This window comes from Urocitellus parryii, chromosome 4 (assembly GCF_045843805.1).
Source record: "Urocitellus parryii isolate mUroPar1 chromosome 4, mUroPar1.hap1, whole genome shotgun sequence".
NCBI classification, from domain to species: Eukaryota; Metazoa; Chordata; class Mammalia; order Rodentia; family Sciuridae; genus Urocitellus; species Urocitellus parryii.
This window is the reverse complement of record NC_135534.1, coordinates 143,527,732-143,549,878: the sequence shown is the minus strand read 5'-3', so window position 1 is coordinate 143,549,878 and position 22,147 is coordinate 143,527,732. Positions and strand designations below refer to the sequence as shown.

Sequence of the window (22,147 nt, the reverse complement as noted above, 5' to 3'; positions counted from 1 at the left end):
TCTAAATTCATTTTTTCCCACCCATAAGCTCCATGTAGGCAATACTACCTTTGCCTTGTACACTTTTCATCAAGACACAGTATAAATATGGTTCATAGTAGATACTTTTGAAAGAATGGACTATATCTTAAAATCTTTTTCTCCATAATGTGATTTAATTCTTAAGCCCTAGTAATTATTCTATCAGAAGGTTTTTTATATTCACAGCTTATTTCAGCTTTCACTGTCATTGCCCTGTGTGTCACTCTTGTTCGGACCTCTCTCTCACACTTACACTGGTTTCCCTAGTTATACTCTAGAAAACTTGAGTATGTATTTCAGTGGACACCTGTAAACTACATGTAGAAGTTTTTAGCAGCACTGTGATAAAATGCTGAAAACAACCCAAATGTCCACCAACAAAAATAGATTATAAAGGATGTATTCATGCAATTGAAATATGTTACTACACAATTGAAGTTTTCCTTTATTCCTTTATGAACTTTGATATGTTTGGTTAATAATATAAACGTTTTTTCTTCTACTTGAAATGAACACATACTAGGTTTAATACGCCACCTACTGGAGGAATTTAGCGTAGCTTTATGAATATGTCTTTCTAAATAAGGAATATTCCCATCTTTCGTAGACAGTTCTTACTTCTGTTTCATACAATATATAACAATTTATAGATTGCTTTAAGCATACTAAAAGTAGAAATATAGCCATCCTGAATTTGTGTATGTTTAATCGATAGTGATACAAAAAATAGTTATTTAGATGTAAAGTTTAGGGAAGTAAACCAAGTCATCTCTGTTCAGAAATATTGTCATAATATAAAAGGGAATTACAGATTTTGAATTTTATAAATTATATTTTATTCCTCTGAAATCATTATTTTATTAATTCATTATTTAATAGAAATTTTAGATTCCCTTGTATTGTATAAGTTATGAAGAAGACATTCGTTTAGTAAAATTAGGTTAAAAAACTGATTTAATTGTAGTATTAGTAAATATTTATAAAATATATAAAGCATATTATACTTTTCAAAGATTGCTTTAATCTTTTCCTTTAGAATTTCTTGTATCATAGTTAAGTATGAAAAATAGCACACAAATTGTTAAAAATATCACGACTTTTATTATCCTTTTCATGCCTTTAAAATTAGTCTTTGAATTTTGCTACTTTAATGTATTTTATAGGTGCTGGAAAGACAACTCTTCTGAACTACATTTTGACAGAACAACATAGTAAAAAAATAGCAGTTATTTTAAATGAATTTGGAGAAGGTAAGTAAATTTCAGTATTATGTTGTGCTTCAGTAACTTAGTGGACAGTTTATTATACTGGTTAATTGATATTCAGTATTTAAAATGAAAATGGTATGTATTATAATCCACACATGCTGATAGGGATAGCTTTGAAAAGTTTAGATTAATTTCTGTTAAGCTGTACTTTTGTGGATTTGGAATATTAACATCAGATAATTTCTAAAACTTTTATTTTGTGTAACTTTGAAATTCATATCAACAGAATTAAAATACATTTTTATGCAAAATAAATCCAGAGGTAAAAATCTTTTCTCTTTTTAAAAAAATTTATACTACATATATGCACAGTACCTTTAGATAGACACAGTACCTTTATTTTATTTATTTGTCTTTATGTGGTGTTGAGGATTGAACCCAGGGCCTCACATGTGCTAGGCAAGTGCTGAGTTACAACCTCAGTCCCCAGAGGTAAAAATCTTACTATTTGAAAGAAAAGTTTTTTTGTTTGTTTTGTTTTTTAAAGGCACTAAGGTGCTTTGGTACTAACTATATTGTGTATTTCTGCTCATGAATATATTTGAAATTCTTCAGATATTATAAGTTTACCTTGTTAAATGTTTAGTATCTGCAAAGCAGTTAAAACTGAGGATTTTAAAATTTAGTTAATATATTATCTCTTTTCAGAGTGCTCAAATTATCTATAAAAATATATGTGCTTAACTTTCTGTCTTTACCATTAAACTGTTGTTAATAAATCTGTTCATCAGTTTTAGACACAAGTATTAACTTTAATGAAATCTAACATTTTAGCCAAAACATAATTTTTGTTAGAACGTTTCTTAAAGTCTACTCTTTTTCCATTGTAAATGAGTAAAAGAGCTAGGTTTTATGGAGACCATGGGACACCTGGTAGTAAAATGTGATTTCTTATTTCAGTAAACTAAAGAGAAAAGACAAAATGAAAATACTGAGATTTGTTTTTCTTTCTTTCTTGTGCAGTACTGGGGATCAAACCCAGGACCTTGCACATATTAGACAGGCATTCTACCATTGTGCTACACTTCCTACCCATATAAACTCTGAGATTTCTAATACTGGTCCTTTTTAACTTCTTATTAACTAATTTTCTGTTGTACACTGGTTACATTCATTGTGTTATTTTTCATTGCTTTTCTTCATTTTCAGAAATTTGTCCTTCATAGCATTCTCAATATTTTTCTTCATGTTTTATGAACATTCCACATAGCTTGAATTTTGTGGCAATCCCTTTAAAAGCTCTTTATCATCATCTACCTCAAATATGAACAAAAATATATATAAGTGTAAAACGATGGTTTCTCTTTTGGAGACAAAGGCCATTTCCTTTCCCAGACATTTAAGATTCTTCCTTGGCTTTGGTATATTTCTTTTTTGCAGGAAAAGTAAACATTTTAAATCATTCTTAAATTCTTTCCCAGGTAATTATTACTAGGAAATTTTTGTATATTTGACAAAAAGTTTATTTTTTAAATGAACACATGATATTCTGATCATAAATTTCTTTAAAATGGACTAGTACTTATACTGGGAATTTGAATAATCTGTCTAATAGAAACAAACAAGGTATAGGAAGAATAAAAAAAAAAAGTAGTTAAGACAGGCTTATCAGTTGACAAAAGGGTTCACCAAAACCATCATGTAAAACATACTAGTCTGCCTAGAAAGTTTTCCATGGACAAGAAAAAAATGCTTCCAAGGCAGCTACTTTATCAAGAAATAGAAATGGTCAAGAAGAGGCCTCAAGAGGAAATAGGTATGTTCATTGATTTTTGGATTTGCTTCTCTACAGGCTTAAAATCTTCTTAAAGAAAAGCTAAAATAATCTAGAATACTATAATTTAAATATTCAGGCTGCATGAATAGAAAGAAAGAATAAAAATTATAAAATGCATTTGTGCTTTGAAATCTGTTCCACATTTAAATATTCTCATCTTTATTTTTGGTCAGCTATTGAACACAATCTAAAGAGATTATGTTGATTATGTTGTAAAATTATCTTGTTAATTTTTCTAGGAAGTGCAGTAGAGAAATCCTTAGCTATCAGCCAAGGTGGAGAGCTGTATGAAGAGTGGCTGGAACTTGGAAACGGTTGCCTCTGCTGTTCAGTGAAGTAAGGAATCTGTTCACTATGTGTTTGTTAGCTTACTAGAAATGTTTACTGATATTTCCATCTTTGATTTTCCTGATTAAATTAACTGAATTTACATACTGTTTGCTTCATTGTATTTTTCAAATAGAAAATAAGCTTAGCAGAGTGTATTAAAGTTCTTTTTTTACTATTTTTTTTATCTGCTTGAATTCTTTCCTCCTTTTATTGAATTTTATATTAGGTGTTCAAGTTTATTTCATTGCTAATTTCTCATGAGTGAAAGTCACATATCATATGCAAAAGATGATTATTTTGAATTTTATATATCATTAATTTCATTTCCAAGTATTTGATCTCTTTAAAACAAAACAAATTATTATCAAAAAGTAACCTTTCATTAGTAGTTTCCAAGGGCATTATTTTGTTCACTAAACTGTGGTAAATCCTAGAAGAGTAGCTTGTATATAGTAGCAACTCATATATTTGATAAATTATGGAAACTAACACATGTATTATTGATTTTGTATATTCTAGTGAATTAATTTCTTCTACATAATTTCCTCCCTATATGTTGACTTTGAGTCAAATAAATTGGGAAGCATGAAGTCATAACTGACTTTCTTAAACAACCAGAATGTCATATAGTCAGTATTTTTCTTCACTTTTGTATTATAAGAAAAAAAGGAAATTTGATCCTATACCCTAATTCAGAATAGAGTTAAATGGTATTTAATGACAGCGTCCCTTTAGCTATTAAATTATTGTGGCTAATAAATTTTATCATTATTTTGAATGTTGATTTTTTTTCTTTCATAAAACTATAGCATTGACTTTAGTCAAATGAAGTTCTTTCTGCTTTTAATTTTAATAAAGTATTAACTCATTACATTTTTTTAACCTGTGTGTATATATGCATCTATTTACTTCTCCTCATTGTAAATATTGAATGGACATTTTATTAGATACTTAGGAGCAAGTTAAATTTTCACATGCCTAGAGGTATTTTTGAGTTGTGTTGTTGAATATATTTTAAAATGTTCATGATGAACGTTTAAAAATATTCAGGTAATCAACTCTATGTATTACATTTTGCTATTCTCTAGGGATAATGGCCTTAGAGCTATTGAGAATTTGATGCAGAAGAAGGGGAAATTTGATTACATACTGTTAGAGACTACTGGGTTAGCAGATCCTGGTAAGAAATGACATTATTAATAATCAGAATATTGTTCTTTTGACTTTTTAAATAGATATATTGGAGAAATATTTAAAATGAGTATTAACCTGGGGGTGTAACTAAGTGGTAGAGTGCTTGCCTAGGAAAGCCCTGAATTCAGTCCACAGCAGCACACAAACACACATACACACACAAATTTATCTCCTGATTGACTGCTTTTTATGGTAAGGTAATCTTTTCAAGTTATAAGTGCTGCATTCTTTGAACTCTTGCTTATTTCCTTGTTTGAGAATACTTGTCTTTTGTTTTTATACTTAAAGGATTACTTATATTTCTATAGTTATATAAATATTATATTTATATTAAAGGATACAATTTTGGGTCAAAATTTCTTTCCCTCATGTTTTGCAAGTGTTTTACTATAGTTTCTTATTACTTTTTAGATTGGTCAGTTTTCCTTGTTCAGTGATTTGTTTTATTTTTTATTATTATTTTTGGTGGTGCTAAGGATCAAACCCAGGGCCTCATGCATGCTAGACAAGCATTCTACCACTGAGTTACATCCCCAGCCCTCTCCTTTTATTTTATCAGGAAGAATTTGTGAGTGTTGTAGTGTCTTGAGTTTCAGTGCTTGTTGTTTCCTTTAATGTTTGAGAATGTTTTTCATTCCTGAAAAACAACTTGGCAGTTATTACCCTTTGAGAACACTTTTGTTAGAACTTTGTGGTCCATAATTTATTATGCTAGAATATTGAGTATTACTGTAAAGTCTGATTTCTGTCCTCTACTCCTCCCCCCAATGACTTGCTTTTTCATCCAAAATACCTGAAAATTCTTGTTTTTATTTTTGAAGTTCAGTAATGTAAACTGAGTATTTGAGCATTCATAATCATTTTCTTCTGAATTATAATATACCCTTAGTTCTTCACTTAAGGACATTATCCTTATTTATTATCATGAATAATAATTTTGTCAGATTATGGCGTACTCTACTTCATGAGGCCAATTTCCTTCATTTTGAGTTTTATTTTGTTCTTTTATCTGTTCTAATTGTTTTGATTCATGTTTTGCATCTGCTTTTGCATTTGTAATCATTTAAAGGCTTTCTTTTTGTCATTAATTCTGTTTCTACCAGTGTCTGTTCTATTCCTTATTTGTTTAAAATGAATTAATTGGTTAAGTAATGGTGTCATATTGACCCCAAGTTTATTTTTTCAGTGTTAACAAACTGTCTTTTCATATTATTGTGGCTTTTTAAAATTTCAAGCTTGTTTTTATTAACATCATATTATCAATAATTTTTTTGTCATGAAGAAGTTCTTCATAATTTTCTTTGGTTTATGGGATTATGGTTTCTTCTAGAATGGGTTCTTTGCCAAATGTATGCCCTATTCATTTCTTCAGTTTTTTTTTTCCTTCTTCCATTCTTTTAATTTTTTGCTTTTCCTGGTTGAATGTGTGTTTGTGCTTGATCTGGGATGCTCTGAGAGCTTTTATCTATTTAGATGTATCCATGATGAATTCCTTTTAATACCTTTTTCATCTTATCTAAACATGTTTCTCTTGAGTCCCATTTTGCAAACTGGATATTGTTGGTGGTGGGGGAGAGGGAAGCAAAGGGAAAACAGATCATCTAAAGAGCCACATGGGGCGATGTTGCTGTTAGGTTGTGCTCTTTTAAAATACCCAATATACCCCTTTGGACCTCAGAACTTGTGCTTCCTTTTGCTCTTGGCCCTAGAAAGCGACTTTATCCCCCAAAGGTGGAGATGACTAGAAACTTTTATGGTTTTTTTTTTTTTTAAGTTGCTTTTCCCTATGTTACTTTTTCTTCCCTCCGTTCCACTTGTTGCATTTTGGGTGGTATTTCTGAAAAGTATTAGGATTTTGTAAACTATTTTCTTAAAACCTCTTATTAGGGGTGAAAGTAGACTTTGTTTTCATTTTGACTGTCACTGTTTAAAATTTGTGGTAGGAGGATGTATGTTCTTTTTTTAATGTTGGGTTGCTGCTGATAAAATTTTGACGTAAAATTTTTTATTATTTTTATTTTATTAAGTTTTGAAGAAGGGAGATTCTATAATCTATTCAGTTCCTCAGCCTTGGCACAATGACATTTTGCATTGGATAAATACTTTGCAGGTAGGGAGCTGTCTTGGACATTGTAGGATGTTTACAGTATCCCTGGCTTACACCTGTTAACTGCCAGTAACATCACCCTAGGAACAACCAAAACTTTCTGCCGACATTGGCAAATATTCCCTGGGGATAAAAAGCACCACTTCATTTACTTATCTTTACTCCTCCTATACACCTACATTCCAAATTCTAAATATTTCTTTTCTAGGCTTTCAAGTATTACGTCAAAGGTCAATAATAGATTTAGAATAAAAGCTGTAATGCACTCTTACAGTTCAACTTAATAATAACAAACATTATGGTACAACTTACTAGCTATTTATCTGAATAGAAATCAGTGCATTTTTTAAAATTATAAACTGATGATGTTAAGTGTTTTGCTGAGTGAAAAATTAATACATTTTCTGTGACTTACTATTTAGAATAATCACATGGATTTACTTTTTCTCCCTTATTAATTAAAACCATGTTTTTAGTCAAGAAAGTAAAGAAAATTCTTATTGGCAATTCAGTTTTTTCCCATCTAGGAGACTGACACTCTCCAGTTCTAAGCTAAATAATTGTCATGGTAAAGTAATTTCCTTGAAAAGGACAGACATTGATTCAGCCCCTGTTACTCACAGATCCTATTTCAGTCAAATTGGAAAACTATTAAGTTTTTGGGAAAAAAATCAATAGGTATCAGGAAACCATTAGATCTTGTGGCCCTTGCTATATCTTGCATGAGTAATCACTGTAAACAGCTGACAGGTATTTCATTGTTGACACAGAGTGATGCTTGGGGGACCACATCTTGTCAGGGTAGGTGGACAGCTTTAGACAGTGGAATGAGTTCAGTTATCCTTGTTTTCCCCTTATGCTCATTCTTTTAGACAGCACTGTCACTAACTGGGTCTGTGATGCTTTGAAAAATCAAATACTTTCCTTGCTGTCAGTTTCCTTTTTCTTGTGTTGTGGCATAGTAATCAGGGTGTGTGGTTTGGTACTGAACTGGTTTCTGTCAAAAACAAGTTTTAATTTCTTACTCAGAAATAATTTTTCCTGAAACCCAAGTTTTGTGCTAGTGCTAAATAAGTAGTGTGAGGATTAATTAATAATACCAGAGAGTTTATAATTTTACTTCTTGTTCTTTTTCTCCTATAAAAATTACAATGTAATTTTTTTGACAAGTGATTTTGAATTATTTACATCTCATTTACTTTTTCCTTAGAGAGATGATTCATTATTTGTGAGACATATAATTTTCATATTCAGGAGATGAGAAAATAAAAATAAGCCCTATGTGCACATAGCCATAGTGTTGAAGTTGTTTAGTAATATCTGCTCATAACTTTTTTTGGCATAGGTAGAAACTTACTGTTTGATTTGTGTGTAGTAAAAGTTGGTCTTTTTTTTTTTTTTTGATGAAATGGGGGAGATTATATAAATGAATAGAAGTAGTAAAATTAATTCCCAAAGAAAATGAGAAACCCAGATTTAATTTGATGTGTGTTTTTCTGCTAATTTCATTGTGGCAAATTAAAATGTATATAAAATCATGTTTTGTGCTTCAAAAAATTTTTTTATTTGATGAATATTATATATTTTTCAGGTGCTGTGGCTTCTATGTTTTGGGTTGATGCTGAATTAGGGAGTGATATTTATCTTGATGGTAAGTTAAAAAACAGTTTTCTTTACTGTTAAGTTTATTGTTTATTTATAATTTAATCCATTGCATTATCATTCTTTTCAAACTGCTTGGTTTATGATGAAGTATATTTTTGTTCACGTAAACTCTACAGACCCAGATGGTGTTAGAACTAAATTACCAAATCTTAATCTCAATTCTGAATTTAGCACTTGCACTAAGCCTTTTCTACTAAAATGCTATGTAGATTTCCTATGTCCTCTGTATTTGATTTGTTCACTTAACATAATGTCAGAGGTTTTTATTTTAATCAATCAGACAATGTAAGAATCTCATTTCTGCCTTCATTTTCCCTTGAACATAAAAATTCAGCATATACAAACCCTTACTTTATTTACATTAATACTTTTGTCAGTCTTACCTATAAATTTATAAATTTGTGTAACTTTCAAAGTTAAGCAACTATATTCCCTTCCTCTCTTCTTCCCTCCACCCTCCCTTCCTCCCTTTTTCTTTTTCTCCATTCCTCCCTCCCTCACCTTTATAGACTAAAGGGTGAAATTTAAGTCTTTGAAGCTGGGCTTAATTGGGCTCTAATATATATGGCATGTAGCTGGTTAAATTCCATAGACATCATTAAACTCATGCTGCTATTATCCTTTGAAAAAATTTAGTATATATTCAGAGATTGCTAAACTAATTGATCATTTGGGAACTTAGGTACTTGTTATATATATATAAAACATTTTTGTGAGCTAGATTTGGTAAGAGATTAGGAATAAAATATTTTACAATGCCCCAAATCTTTACATAATAATTTAAATGTTTAGAATATTTTTATAGTCTCTTAAAACAGTGCTTAGCACTCTCTATATATTTGAAATGCATTTACTTATTCCTGGGATTGAATTAGATTGCAGCACTGGTAAGAAAAAAAATTCTTTGTTTTATTGAAGAGCATTCTTGAACTGAGATTAATTTTAATTATCCTTCTCAAGTGTAATTATACAATATTAATAAACATCTTTTTAATAAAGGATGATTAAAATGTTTATTCTTTTGTAGGTATCATAACTGTTGTAGATTCAAAATATGGATTAAAAGTAAGTTGAAGATTATAGGTTGCTATTTTTTGCAGAGAGCTAGGAATATAGGAGTTGATTGTATTATTTTTTCTGTTTGTATTTGTTTGAAACCTTTCTTAACAAAAATGTTTTTCAAAAGTTATCCTGAATAGTAGGTACAATTTGTGTGTTATTAAATTATTTTGTGTTTTTAAGTTAAGAATTTCTTTTCTATTCGTCTAGTTTAATATTGTCACAAAATTTGGGATTACTATATTTTGTAATAAGGATATGGGATGAGGATAAAGTTTGGGTATGTGTAATTCCTCACTAGAATTCATCCCCAGTATTGAAAAGTATTCCTGTTTGATAGAAGAAATTGAACATGGTAAAAGCATATGAGATCTTATTTTTTGTTATAAATGCTATCAAACACAAGCTGGAAATGAGGTTTTAAAAAATATATCTTTGCCTCATTTTGAAGAAATCAGAATTTGTGCATGGGATGAGTGAGGAGAAATCTTAAAAGATATCCTGCTGTGAATGTTTTTGTTAACTACTAAGATCATCAACTACATTTAATTGGCCTCAATTTATAAAATGTAGTTAGTGAGATCTTTTAAAACATATGGATAAATAAAATAAAATAGTGTTTTCTGACATCCCAAGTGAAACATCACTAATGGCCTCTGAACATGAAATTATCCTCTGTCCTTAGCATCTCTTTCCTCAGCACCTGTCCCAGCACCTCAATCTGGGGGTCCAAAATAATAATCTTTTGTAAGTTTAAACCCAGTGTTTAAAAGTCTGTGTTAGTTTTATATTTTACCCTACGATATATCTAAACTTACTAATATTTAAAGTTTGTTTTTTTTCTAAATTTCCAATGACATTGTGCTCTAAGAAGGTATGTCAGGCTTGTGAAATGGCCACTGATACTCCTTTTCTGGTCATTTACTTCCTCCTGGGATAAAGCACCCTAATTTGAGAAGTTTGGGCAGTACTTTCTTATTTAGAGTTTAGAATCTCAATTTATGAATTGTCTAAAGATTCAAAGAACGATTCCAAATATTTTGCTCAAAAATATTCTAATGACTGAATGTTCTGAAATCATCTTTTTAGCAAAGTATCTTGGAGATAGCAAGCAAAACAAAAAGTAAATTCTTCATCTTGAATATTACAGGCATGTTTGAATACATGTCCTCTACAAATTTATTCCCAAATTTGTGATACCTGTAGGATAGATAGGTCATTTCATTTGTGGTGTTGTTTTGTTTATTTTTGATAAACTTAATGTGTCATACTGGAAGTCAAACTCTTTTTGTATTTTATGACTTTGAGAATAATTTATATGTATAGTTGGGTATACAAAGGAATTAAATAGAATCTGTTAGTAGCATGGTAGAAGCAGGAAAAAAAAAAAAAGCAAAAACCCAAAGCAACATTCTGAATAATGCAAACACGGTATACATTTAACCCCCTGCCACCTTGATAAAACCTCTTAAATTATTAAATCAATATACCTGCACAAAACTGACATACTGTCAAGATAATGGAAACTTTAGATTTTCTAAGTCGGATGCCAGATAAATAACTTTGCCTTTATATAAAGAATTTGCCAACTTGTCCAATTCCTCTGGTTGCAAAGCTTGACCTCAGTAGCTGCTTGTGATTCAGAGAATTCTGAGGCAGTACAAGTAATGACACTTGGATAATGGGCAGCAATTTAAGGGTGTCATGCTTCACAGAGCGAGCCCATCACAAGTAAAGCTGAGAAATGGTACCCTGTGGCCAGCCAGCCAAATTGAAACTGAAGTGGTAATTGATATCATGGGCTATCACTCTAATGGGATTGTCACCCATTGATCTGAAATATTCATTTTTTAATCATGGGCAAAGAATTGGACAACTTAAAATGACAGCTCTCTATTCTCAGGACTTGACACTTGGGCTACTGACATTGTTCTTTTCAATTCTACAAATGTGACAGCATTTAATGCAATAGAATCAGTGAATGAAGTTACGTAGGAAAGGTCAAGTGAGAGGGTTCTTTTTGGTTCTTCTTTTATATTACACAAGCTGTTGAAACAATTCAGTCAGAAAACAGTGTGCTTAGAAAAGCCTGGAAAAATAAATAGACTGACATTATGTAATAATTTTAAAAAATATTTTGTTTTAGTTGTAGTTGACACAGTACCTTTATTTTATTTTTATGTGGTGCTGAGGACTGAACCCAGCACCCCACATATGCTAGGCGAGCACTCTACCACAGAGCCACAATCCCAGCCCCTGCAATAATTTTTTTAAAGTTGAAATTGTGTTAGATCTATAACCAATCCATTTGAAAGAAATAGCTGCTACTGCCTTTTTTTTTTTAAATCATTGATGTCTGACATCTTTGATACTAGATGTATTTCTGTTTTCATTTACAACAGTGTTCTTTCTTAGCTAGTGAACTTTTTTTAATATTTATTTTTTAGTTTTAGGTTGACACAATATTTTTTATTTTATATTTATGTGGTGCTGAGGATTGAACCCAGTGCTTCTAGTATACTAGGCGAGCACTCTACCACTGAGCCACAATCCCAGCCCCATTAGCTTTTTTCTCTTCCTCTTCCTCCTTTTCTTCTTTGTCCAAATTGTTTCTTTATTTAAAAAAAAAAAAAAAAGATACTCTGTAGCCCTTGAAGTTGTGACTGTAGTAGTGTTATTTCAAGGAATTTGTTCCTTTTTTTCCTTACAACTTTGTGGAGTTATAATTGACACAAAAAAGTAGCAATAAGTTGTGCAACTTAATTTTTGAGGGGTGTGTGTGTGTGTGTGTGTGTGTGTAGTGAAAAATACTGTGAAACAAGCTAATGGACACATAATTTCACATATTTACCACTTTTTGAAGTGAGGTGTGGGGTGAGAACATTTAATATTTAATCTCAGCAAGTTCAAGAATTTAATCTAGTAGTCTTAATTATAGTCATCTTTCTATAATTAGCTTTCCAGAATGTATTCATCCTGCATAACTGAGACTTTGTACCCTTTGACCAACATCTCAGACCCTATTTTATCCTTTTGTTCCCCTTTGTTTCTTGTGGTAGGGCAAGTTGGGAGTTTGAAGCTTTACCTTTTGAATATGTTTTATTAGTACAATTTATTAGTCTTTTTTATATAAAAGCAAAAGCTACAGTCTCTAAGCAGAGAGGAGGAATCCTTTGGACATATGTGCAATATAAAATATTTTAGAAAAAAGTTTGCAGACTTTGCCTATGCAGGTAGAATAGATGCCAAATTTACATTGTATTTGATAAATGAAAAATCATCTGACTTCATGACCAAATATTGTAGAATGTTCTTTTGAAGAGCAGATGTATATTTTAGTTTTGTTTTGGTGCAAGTTTCACTTGTGAAGGTAAGAGGGTTTATAAGGGAGATGTTGAGTTGATATCTAAATGTTAGTATGCATTTTTTCTTATTTATTTATTTATTTATTTGGTACTGGGGATATAAATTAAAAGTATTTTCCTCTGAGCCACATCCCCAGCCCTTTTTTGTTTTTGTTTTTTGGTACTGGGGATTGAACTCAGGGGCACTCGACCACTGGACCACATCCCCAGCCCTATTTTGTATTTTATGTAGAGACAGGGTCTCACTGAATTGCTTAGTGCCTCCTTTTTTGCTGAGACTGGCGTTGAATTCACAATCCTCTTGCCTCAGCCTCCCAAACTGCTGGGATTATAGGTGTGCACCAATGCTCCAAGCTTCCCTAGCCCTTTTTATTTTTTATTATTGGGACAGGGTCTTTTTAAGTTGCTTAGAGCCTCACTAGGTTGCTGAGGCTAGCCTTCAACTTTCAATCTGAGCCTCCACTTTCTGAATTGCTGGGACTATGGATGTGCACCACCATGCCCAGCTGTGTTTATTATTTTTTATGTTTGTATAGCTTTCATATGTCGATAGGACAGGACATTTGTCTCTTTATGACTATATATTATTATTATTAGGCATATTCTTGATAGAATTATGCATATTGATAGACTTTTATTTTGGGGATTTTAGCTTATTTTTGTATTTAATACTTCCTGACTGTCTAGAGGTAGTACAATATTTTAGTCCACCCCAGTTTGCTTTGAATGAAATTTTCTAATCTTATGGAGAAGTAAATGGATGCAAACCATTGAGAGTAATTGTAAAACTACCTTTTTATTAGTTACATTTAGGATGAAAATGAAAAAACAAATCTTTTAATTCTTATATCTTTTTTACACCTAACCAACTCACAGCCAGATAACCCCAAATGGGGCTCCCAAAAGGTCAAAAATATAATGTCTTGAAAAATTCTTAAGGCTTTTGAAAGAATTTTCAATATTACAGGATCATTCAAGGTCAGATACCTTGCTTACAGTGTATAATTGTTAAAGAGATTTGCTTTTCAGTGAAAAGGGATTTGTTGTTGCATGTTACATAGAATTTTTCAGATAACAACATTTATGAATCTATGTCAACAAATAGGAGGTGTTAACTAATATTCATTCAAGGAAGGTTTGTTGGGCCTGTGAGCCAGATAATATTAAAGGGTCTGTTAATAGCTTTATTCTCTAGAGGGCTTGGGCCAAGAATAATAATGAAAAAATATTAAACTTGGTCTTCTGACATGGAATAATTTTTGATACAATACTCTCCAAGTTTTATGACTTCCATAATAATTGCAGAGTGGTTCTTCCCCTAAGTATATAAGATTGTTCTCTAAGAAAAAATGAGTGTATCATTCCCATGATTTTAGTTTAGTTTTGTTTCCCCCTAAATAGTATTTGGCAAGCTTAAAGAAAGAAAAAAGTTTCTCTTTCCATAGTCTTAACCAAGATTATTAAGTTAAATTATTACCAACTCTCCTTTAGGTACTAAAGTATCTAAGTACTTTATCGGTCACCTTCGAATGAATTGTGAAACTTAATTTGAATATTAATTTAGGTAATTGTTAATTTTTTATGCAAATCATTAACCTGTGATATTGTGTACAAGACTTATTTTATGTGACATAAAAGGATTTTATGAAAATTTTTAAATTATGTTGACTTTACTTCTGTTTTTTATTACAAATATAGTTATAATAACCCTCTCATGGTGTATAGATTGGTATTCTGTGATGGTGAGAGTGTTTAGATTTAGTGTCTTCCTTTATAAAATAAGAATAGTTAAAGTCTAAATGAGATAGCATATGTAAAAGAATTTAATAATTTAAGAAGTTTAATTGAAATTTAAAGAGTATTTACTACAATTGCCTCTCTGAGTAACTAGCTTTTTATTGTAATAGGGAATCTGTGTGGAGGGCTGAGGTGGTGCAGGTGAAAACATGATTTTTCCAGAAGATCTTATGGCATTGATTACTTTTAGAGTTCTAAATAGGATTATGGGGGAGAGGACTCTGCTACCAGAAAAATGAACACTATTATAATCTCATGGGTGTCTAAGTCAGTGTCAATATTTTTTTGGAGTGAGCCTGATTGGAGAAATATCAAGATAGGCAATTGCACTGGAGAGATCAGATCACTCTGTATTTACAAATAATAAACTGCTTTTAGGCCAGAATTATTAGGGCTGTGTCTTTCCCAAAAGCTTTTTTTTTTTTTTTTTTTTTTTTAGGAAATTTAAAAGGCACAATACTAAGTTCACATTATACATGATTTGCGGGAGAGGAGTTGGGCATGAATATAGGAATGGAGGGAAGGAAGCATGTTAACTTTTTAAAAGGTGCAATTTCAATGGTTATTCTTTTATAAGTAATAATCAATAATTTAGAACGAGCAGTTTTATAAAAAGGAAAATACCTAAAATCTGAATTATAGCTTTACATATTTTTTATATTCATTTGAGGGGTTTTCTTTTTAAGAAAAAGAGCAGGAATTCAAAATCCTAAGCCCCTTTCTCTCCAAAAAACCCTTTAGTTTCACTGTAGGAAACAAAAATGAAATGGAGAAAAAGGATTTCAGACAGAATAGTTAGTCTTATAAGCCAGGCACAGAGAGACAAATTTTTCATGATTTCGCTCATGTGAAATCTAAAAAAGCTACGCTTAGAGAACTAGCAAATAGTGTTTAGAGAGGGAATCGGGAAAGGAAAGATTAGTTAATGGATACAAAGTCACAGACAGATTGGAGGAATAATTGTGGTGTAACTATAATTACCCAGAAGAGTAATTATAGTCAAGAGTATTGTGTCATATAATTCAAAATAGCAAAAAGAGAGTGTTTTGAATATTCTCATTATAAAGAAATGATAACTGTTTGAGATGATGAGTAATCTAAATGCCTGAGTTGAACATTATACAATGTATAAATATACTGAAACATGACACCATGAAGATGTATAGTTTATTTCCTGTCAATTAAGAAAATATTTTTTAAAGAAAAAAATTTAAACACAAAAATAGTTTTTAGAGGCAAGAAAGATTTCTCTGAAGTAAAATTCTTTGTGTTGACATTAGATTTTGCATTATACCACAGTAACTTCTTATAAATTTTGTTTTTATTTAGCATTTAACAGAAGAAAAACCTGATGGCCTAATCAGTGAAGCTACTAGGTACTCATACTTAAGATATTGATTGCTGACTAATTGAAAAATTAGTAATGTGAAACCACAAAACAAATATGAAAACAGTTAGAGCAAATTTATTTTCTTTTTTCTATCTATTCATAATGAATTAATAACTGACATTTTATTTAAAACCATTGATATTGTAGCATAATGTGAATGCTGGACACCAGAATGCTTTGAGGAATTTGGGAAGTAGTAGGATAAAATATTTTCTTTCTTTTTTCTTTTTCTTCTTTTTGGTACCGGGGCTCTTAACCACCGAACCTCATCCCCAGCCCTTTTTAAATTTTTTATTTTGACACAGGTTCTTGCTAAGTTACCGTAGGGCCTTGCTAAGTTGCTGAGGCTGGCTTTGAGCTTGAAATCCTCCTGCCTCAGCCTCATGTGCTGCTAGGATTACAAGTGTGTGTCACTGTACCCTACTAAAAATATGTTCGTATTCTCATCCAGTTTCTTTGGAATTGAAGATTAATACACAAAAAAGAAATCATTAACTTGTTTATGGTGTTAAAAACTGCCTCAGTGTTCATTGTTATTCAGAATAGATGAATATGTTAATACTTTTAACTTGGCACTTAAAACATTTATTAAGTAACTTTATGTTCCTTATTGATTTGTCTTTAGATTTATAAATATTTAAATTAACTTGCTTGCCCTGAGCATATTCTTGCTAATGAGATAAAGGTTTTAAGGTAGATGACACTCATTAAATATGCTGCTGGGTTTAAGAGTAAGACTCCCCTGGGATTTGGTTCAGATGATGTTGACATAAAAAATAAAGACAACAGCAAACAGTTGATTATCATTTTGGAATATGATACCTTGTTGTTTTGTAATCCTACCTAAACACTGCAATTGATATGTAATTATGATTCAAATTACAATGAACTTAAACATTATTGAAATGTTTTTCCTTATGAAAATGTTTTATAGAAAATATTTATAAGCCAAATAGAAAATAGCAAAATGTTATAAAAGCCAAAAGAAGATGGGCTGGGGATATAGCTCAGTTGGTAGAGTGCTTGCCTTGAATGCACAAGGCCCTGGGTTCAATCTCTAGCACCACAAAAACAAAAACAAAAGCCAAAAATAGCTGAAGCATAAAAGTCCTCTAATTTAAAGACTGTATTTGCAGATATGTACATTCTGTCTTTATTCATATAAAATTACTTAAATAGAAATATGTTCATGAGAATTTGATTTTGTTTTTGATGTAGCATAAGACTCAGAAACATAGTCTAGTTTTTAACATTTCCTGAAGAATTTAGGAAAATTGTAAGATTCCTTAGCTTCACTACTCCTGTTAATAGAAAATAGAACTTCCAATTATAATAATTGTTTTGCTATGTAGCATTCTGTCAGCTGTATTCTTTAACTGGAATTTCTGTGTATCTGTTTTACAGAGATAATATATAATTTGTACTGATGAAGAAGATATATATTGATGTATCTTCTGAAGTGTAGTTTTTTAAACAAAACTGTTTAATGTATATTTATGTTAAGTGAACTTTTTTCTATTTGAAAATTATAGTAAACATTGAGATATTTTAGTAACTAAATTTTCCTTATTTTTCGTTTCTTTGGCTTTCTGAATTTTATGCCTCTTCATAAAGATAATTATCAGTTGAAAATCATCCTTTTGATTATAAACTTTTTGGGGCTTATCTTTATAGTTCCAGAGTTTTAAGGGTACTTAGTAAATGAATGAATACTATAATAAAGAATATGAATAGTATAATATGAAATCTGAATTTATATAGTGATAAATGCAATTCCCCTCTACTGTCTGAAGAATAAGTAGATTCGGAGTACACTGGATCACTGCTGTAGAACCCTAAGTATTTCTCAACTGATATATTTATTTGAATGACTTACTTGTATTTATTTTTAATCTCAACATTTTTCTTTTGACATCTGTTCTTTGTTTGCTATTTTAGGCAAGTTGCTTTGGCAGATATCATTCTCATCAATAAAACAGACTTGATTTCAGAAGAGGAGCTAAACAAATTAAGAGCAATCATTAGGTATAGTAGATAGCAGCTGTGTACCATATAGATCAAGAAGCTAGAAGATGGGATTTCGAATATTTTCACCATAAAAAGATGATAAATGTTTGAGGAGAAGGATATTTAACTGGGTTTAAGTCTTACGCAATATATGCATGCATCAGAACATCACTTGGTATCTGATTAATGTGAATAATTTTTATTTTAAATTTAAAGTCCAAAGAAGAATATAAGGCAGAAATTTTAAATCTTTTAAGTACCCCAAATACAATATACAAAGTATCTTTACTATGACTATTGCCCTGTAGATACTTAAAGTTCAAGGTTGACCTGCTTCAAGGACATTAAGAAATCTCATATATTTTTGGCCAATAGATTGCTATATAATAGAAATATATAAAATTATTCTCCATTATTTGCAGAAAATAATTCAAAGTTCACAGACTGATATTCAGGGTCCTCTGACTCCATTCTTCTTTTCCTGTCTTCTCTTTGACTCCTTCCTAACATCAAGTCCCCCTGACTTTACCCAAGATTGTTAATTTACTTTTCTGTGAATGGGTCTTGCCAAATCCCTGCATTGTTCATAATGTTTTTCTTGCTTTGCCAATTTCAGAGTCCTTCATCTTCTCTCTCAGCAATTTTATCTATTCAATAGAGCCTATTTTCTCTCTTCCTCTCCAGTTATGTCCTTGATCAAGTGTCCCTAACTCTGGTGGTCTCACTTTTACATGAATTGTTGTTGACTTTATATCTTCCGTGATTATTAGCTATGCCTTATCTTCCAATTTGTTTTAATGTCTTAAGTGTGCATCAGCAAGGCAATATGAATGATATTTGATTATGTATTAAATAATGCAACAGTCATTTTGCTCTTGCGGAGACTGCCATTCTTTTTGAAACGAAAGATCGGCTTTTCAAAGAAGTTAAAGAGTTCAGGGACTTTGTTTTGACTTATTTGTATGATCTAACATAGTAAATGTAATTTATAAGGAGACTTTCAATAGCTTTTATTACTGGCCATCTTTAATGGGTACAGTGCTTGTGCATAATGGCCGAAAATTACCTTACTTAGTACTTATAACTTCTTCTTCTTCTTTTTTTTTTTTTTTTTTTTTTTACATTTCAATTTTTTTCCTTAAAAGGAGTGAGTTTTGTACAAGGGGATTAAATGCTTTATAGACAAGATTAAAAAACTGCTAGAACCAGCTTATTCATCATCAGCATCTAATTCATCTTTCTCTTTATCCTCTTCATCTTACTCATCTTCCTTCTTCTTTTTCTTGCTTTTTTTAGCCTTGACAACTCCCTTTTTTGCTGTATGAGGTTTTCCGTTATAGGCAGCAATATTCTTTTTATATTTTTCCTTCAGCTTAGCAGCTTTCTTTTCATAAGGCTGTTTATCATTGGAGCAGTGTTATTCCAATCTTTCCCAGTTTCTTTCAATATCACCAATGGATCGGCCAGGATGTTGTTCTTTGATTTGGGTGATACTCAGAACAGAACAAGAAGGCCATTGGAGGCCTCTTGGGTGCATTGGGATCCTTGATATTCTTTTTGTTTCCCCTTTAGGAGGTATATAGTTTTTCATTTCTCTTTCATAAGGGGCCTGGTCTGCCTTTGCTGTGTCTTCAGATTTTCCTTTCTCTTTACCAGAATTGATCTTCCACCTGAGCACTTCTTGGACAACTCTAAGTAGTTGACTGAAGCATCTGGGTGCTTCTTCTTGTGCTCCTCCTGGCAACTTTGCACAAAGAATGCATATGATGACATTTCACCTCTTGGCTTCTTAGGATCTCCTTTGCCCATGTTTAATTGTTTTTCCTCAGCAAGGCACAGAATTGCCTAGTGCCTCTCCAGCTCTCACTTGCCCTGGTGCTGTCTCTATGGAGCTCAGTGTACTGCAGTGGCTGTGAGAGTGGGAGACAGACACAGCCTCCTAATATTTACAACTTCTGAATCTATTGTGCTAGTTGATATAGTATATGTTATAAATTGAATCAATAAATGTAAGATTCATCAAGAGATTGTTTATAATGAATTGTGACTGGAGAAAAAGTAAATTCATACTTTTCTTTATATTTGTTCTTATTAATAGTCATATCTTTAAATTTTACTCAGAAGAATATCATCTCTTTGGCAAACATTTTTGCCATAAAAGGAGTAATTAATATCATCTAGCTTTTATATCTAAGCTGGGTCTCTAGCACTGGCATTATTAATGATTAGCCAGTTTTTTTTTTTTTGGTCAGTCTGTACTTTGCAACAGTACCAGAAAAGAATTTGGAAAAAACAGTTTGATAAATTTCAGGCCTTTTGGGGGGCTTTTTTTTTTTTTTTTTTTTTTTAACCCTCTGTTGTACATGAGACTTGTGCCTGATTCAAAACCAGATTTGAGGAAATAATTTAAACATGCGTTGGGAGAAATGACTATCAGGTTATAGAATATATTCAAAAGAGAAGATGAAGAATTTTGTAAATAATTGAAAGAAGTAGTGTGGAGACTTGCCTCAGAATCACCCTATGAGGAAGTCTTACCCTTGAGAATAAGCTTGAAGAAGTACCACATATCTTGGGAAAGTAACCCTAAAGACTATGGAATTGATGATATAAAGATAAATAGATTGTTCAATGTATTGAAAAGAAATTAACAAGTAATTTTTGGTGTCATACAAAGAGAGTCATATACCATCCTTTTAGTGTGCATGTAGCCATTTCCATGATGTTGTGCCTGGGGAAAAATGCTATCATTAAAAATTTTGAGAGTTTGCTAGAATTATTATTTATGAATTATTTTTTTCTGAAGTGAATGGTTTTTTGTAAATCATAAACTCATCCCTAGTCTATCAGTTGTATAGTAGATTTTTGCATATGATGTTTTCTTAATGCATGAATAGAATATACCAGATTTAGGGTTTGAAGGGAAAGAATAATTAAATATAACAAAATGCAACTTTTTTTTCTGCTTTCAGTTTTTCTGGTTGCAGTTATATTTATGTTTCCTTACTTCCTGTTTTAGAAATAATGTGATTTGTGTGCTTTGAAAACAACAGTGTGAACATTTACTTTTTTTGCTTTTTATTTATTTCAGATCAATAAATGGACTGGGAAAAATTTTAGAAACTCAAAGATCAAGGTACTTTTGAAAAACTATTACTAACAACAAATACTTTCTTTAGTTATTAATAGTAAATATTAAGTAATATGTATATATTCACTTGATTTTAATACAAGAAATATAGGTGTACTTTAAAAAAATGGAACCCCAAAATGTTTTTATTGAATGCTCTTTATTAATTAATTGGCATATTTAGTTAATACTTTTGCCTCTTATAACTAAGATCACAGAAGTAGGATAACACTATGTAACTGCTTTTGTTTAATAAGGAAGACTACATAATACTTTCAACCACTCAAGAAAGTAATTCAGTACAGAAATCTGAAAAAGTATACCAAGGACTCTTAATTTGATGTATTTAAAATGGCCTTTTAATATTTTTGAAACCACATTGGTGTTTCATAATTGCAAAAATAAGTGTCATGTAGAATCTTTACCTTTAGGTTACTGATATAGTCCTTCATTAAATTTTTATTTCCATTTTCTTCAGATTCTTCTCTTTTTGTTCTATTCATGCAGAGGTGCATTTCTTTATAAAATAGATATGCTTTTAAAACATCCATGGAATGTATTTTTGTAGATTGAACTAATTTTCTAGTAAATACTATCATGATTTCAGAAAATTTCTATACAAGGGTATTTTATTAAGCTAACTTTTTGGAGAGAATGATTAGCAGTTGGGAGACATGCAACTCGGGGCCAGCAGCTCTGAGGCTCACAGCTGGCAACTCAAGTACCACCCTGTTCTTAGTTGAGGAATAGTTCCCTTGGAAGTGCAGTAGAGGCCTTTGCTGAGTGGCTTGTCTGCAATGGCAGAGATTAGAAGTGCTGACAGACTACCATAAGTGTTAGGCAGTCACAGCAGCAGCTGTTTATAAGTATGGGAACAGCTGGGGCATTAATTTGGAATGTATTCTCAGAAGCCATTCATTTGCTGACAGAGGTAGTAGAAGAATGCCCATAGTGTAAGTCTTCTACAAGCATACACCAAATGTGCTTCCTGCGGTTCAAATTCCATTGTAGAAACTATGATTATGTAACTCATACTG

At 31.3% G+C, this 22,147-nt stretch overlaps 1 protein-coding gene and 1 pseudogene across 1 annotated transcript in view; one reads left to right on the top strand and one right to left on the bottom strand.

Moving 5' to 3' along the window:
- LOC113178149 (zinc-regulated GTPase metalloprotein activator 1B) overlaps window positions 1–22,147 on the top strand; it is a 42,201-nt gene that overhangs the window by 2,047 nt on the left and 18,007 nt on the right. The window contains exons 2-9 of the mRNA XM_077797832.1: window positions 1,185–1,271; window positions 3,306–3,402; window positions 4,485–4,576; window positions 8,289–8,348; window positions 9,390–9,427; window positions 15,913–15,959; window positions 17,912–17,998; window positions 21,072–21,116. Coding sequence (XP_077653958.1) covers window positions 1,185–1,271; window positions 3,306–3,402; window positions 4,485–4,576; window positions 8,289–8,348; window positions 9,390–9,427; window positions 15,913–15,959; window positions 17,912–17,998; window positions 21,072–21,116 — 553 coding nt within the window. The remainder of the gene's footprint in view (window positions 1–1,184; window positions 1,272–3,305; window positions 3,403–4,484; window positions 4,577–8,288; window positions 8,349–9,389; window positions 9,428–15,912; window positions 15,960–17,911; window positions 17,999–21,071; window positions 21,117–22,147) is intronic.
- Window positions 19,191–19,789, bottom strand: LOC144254538 (high mobility group protein B1 pseudogene; annotated as a pseudogene).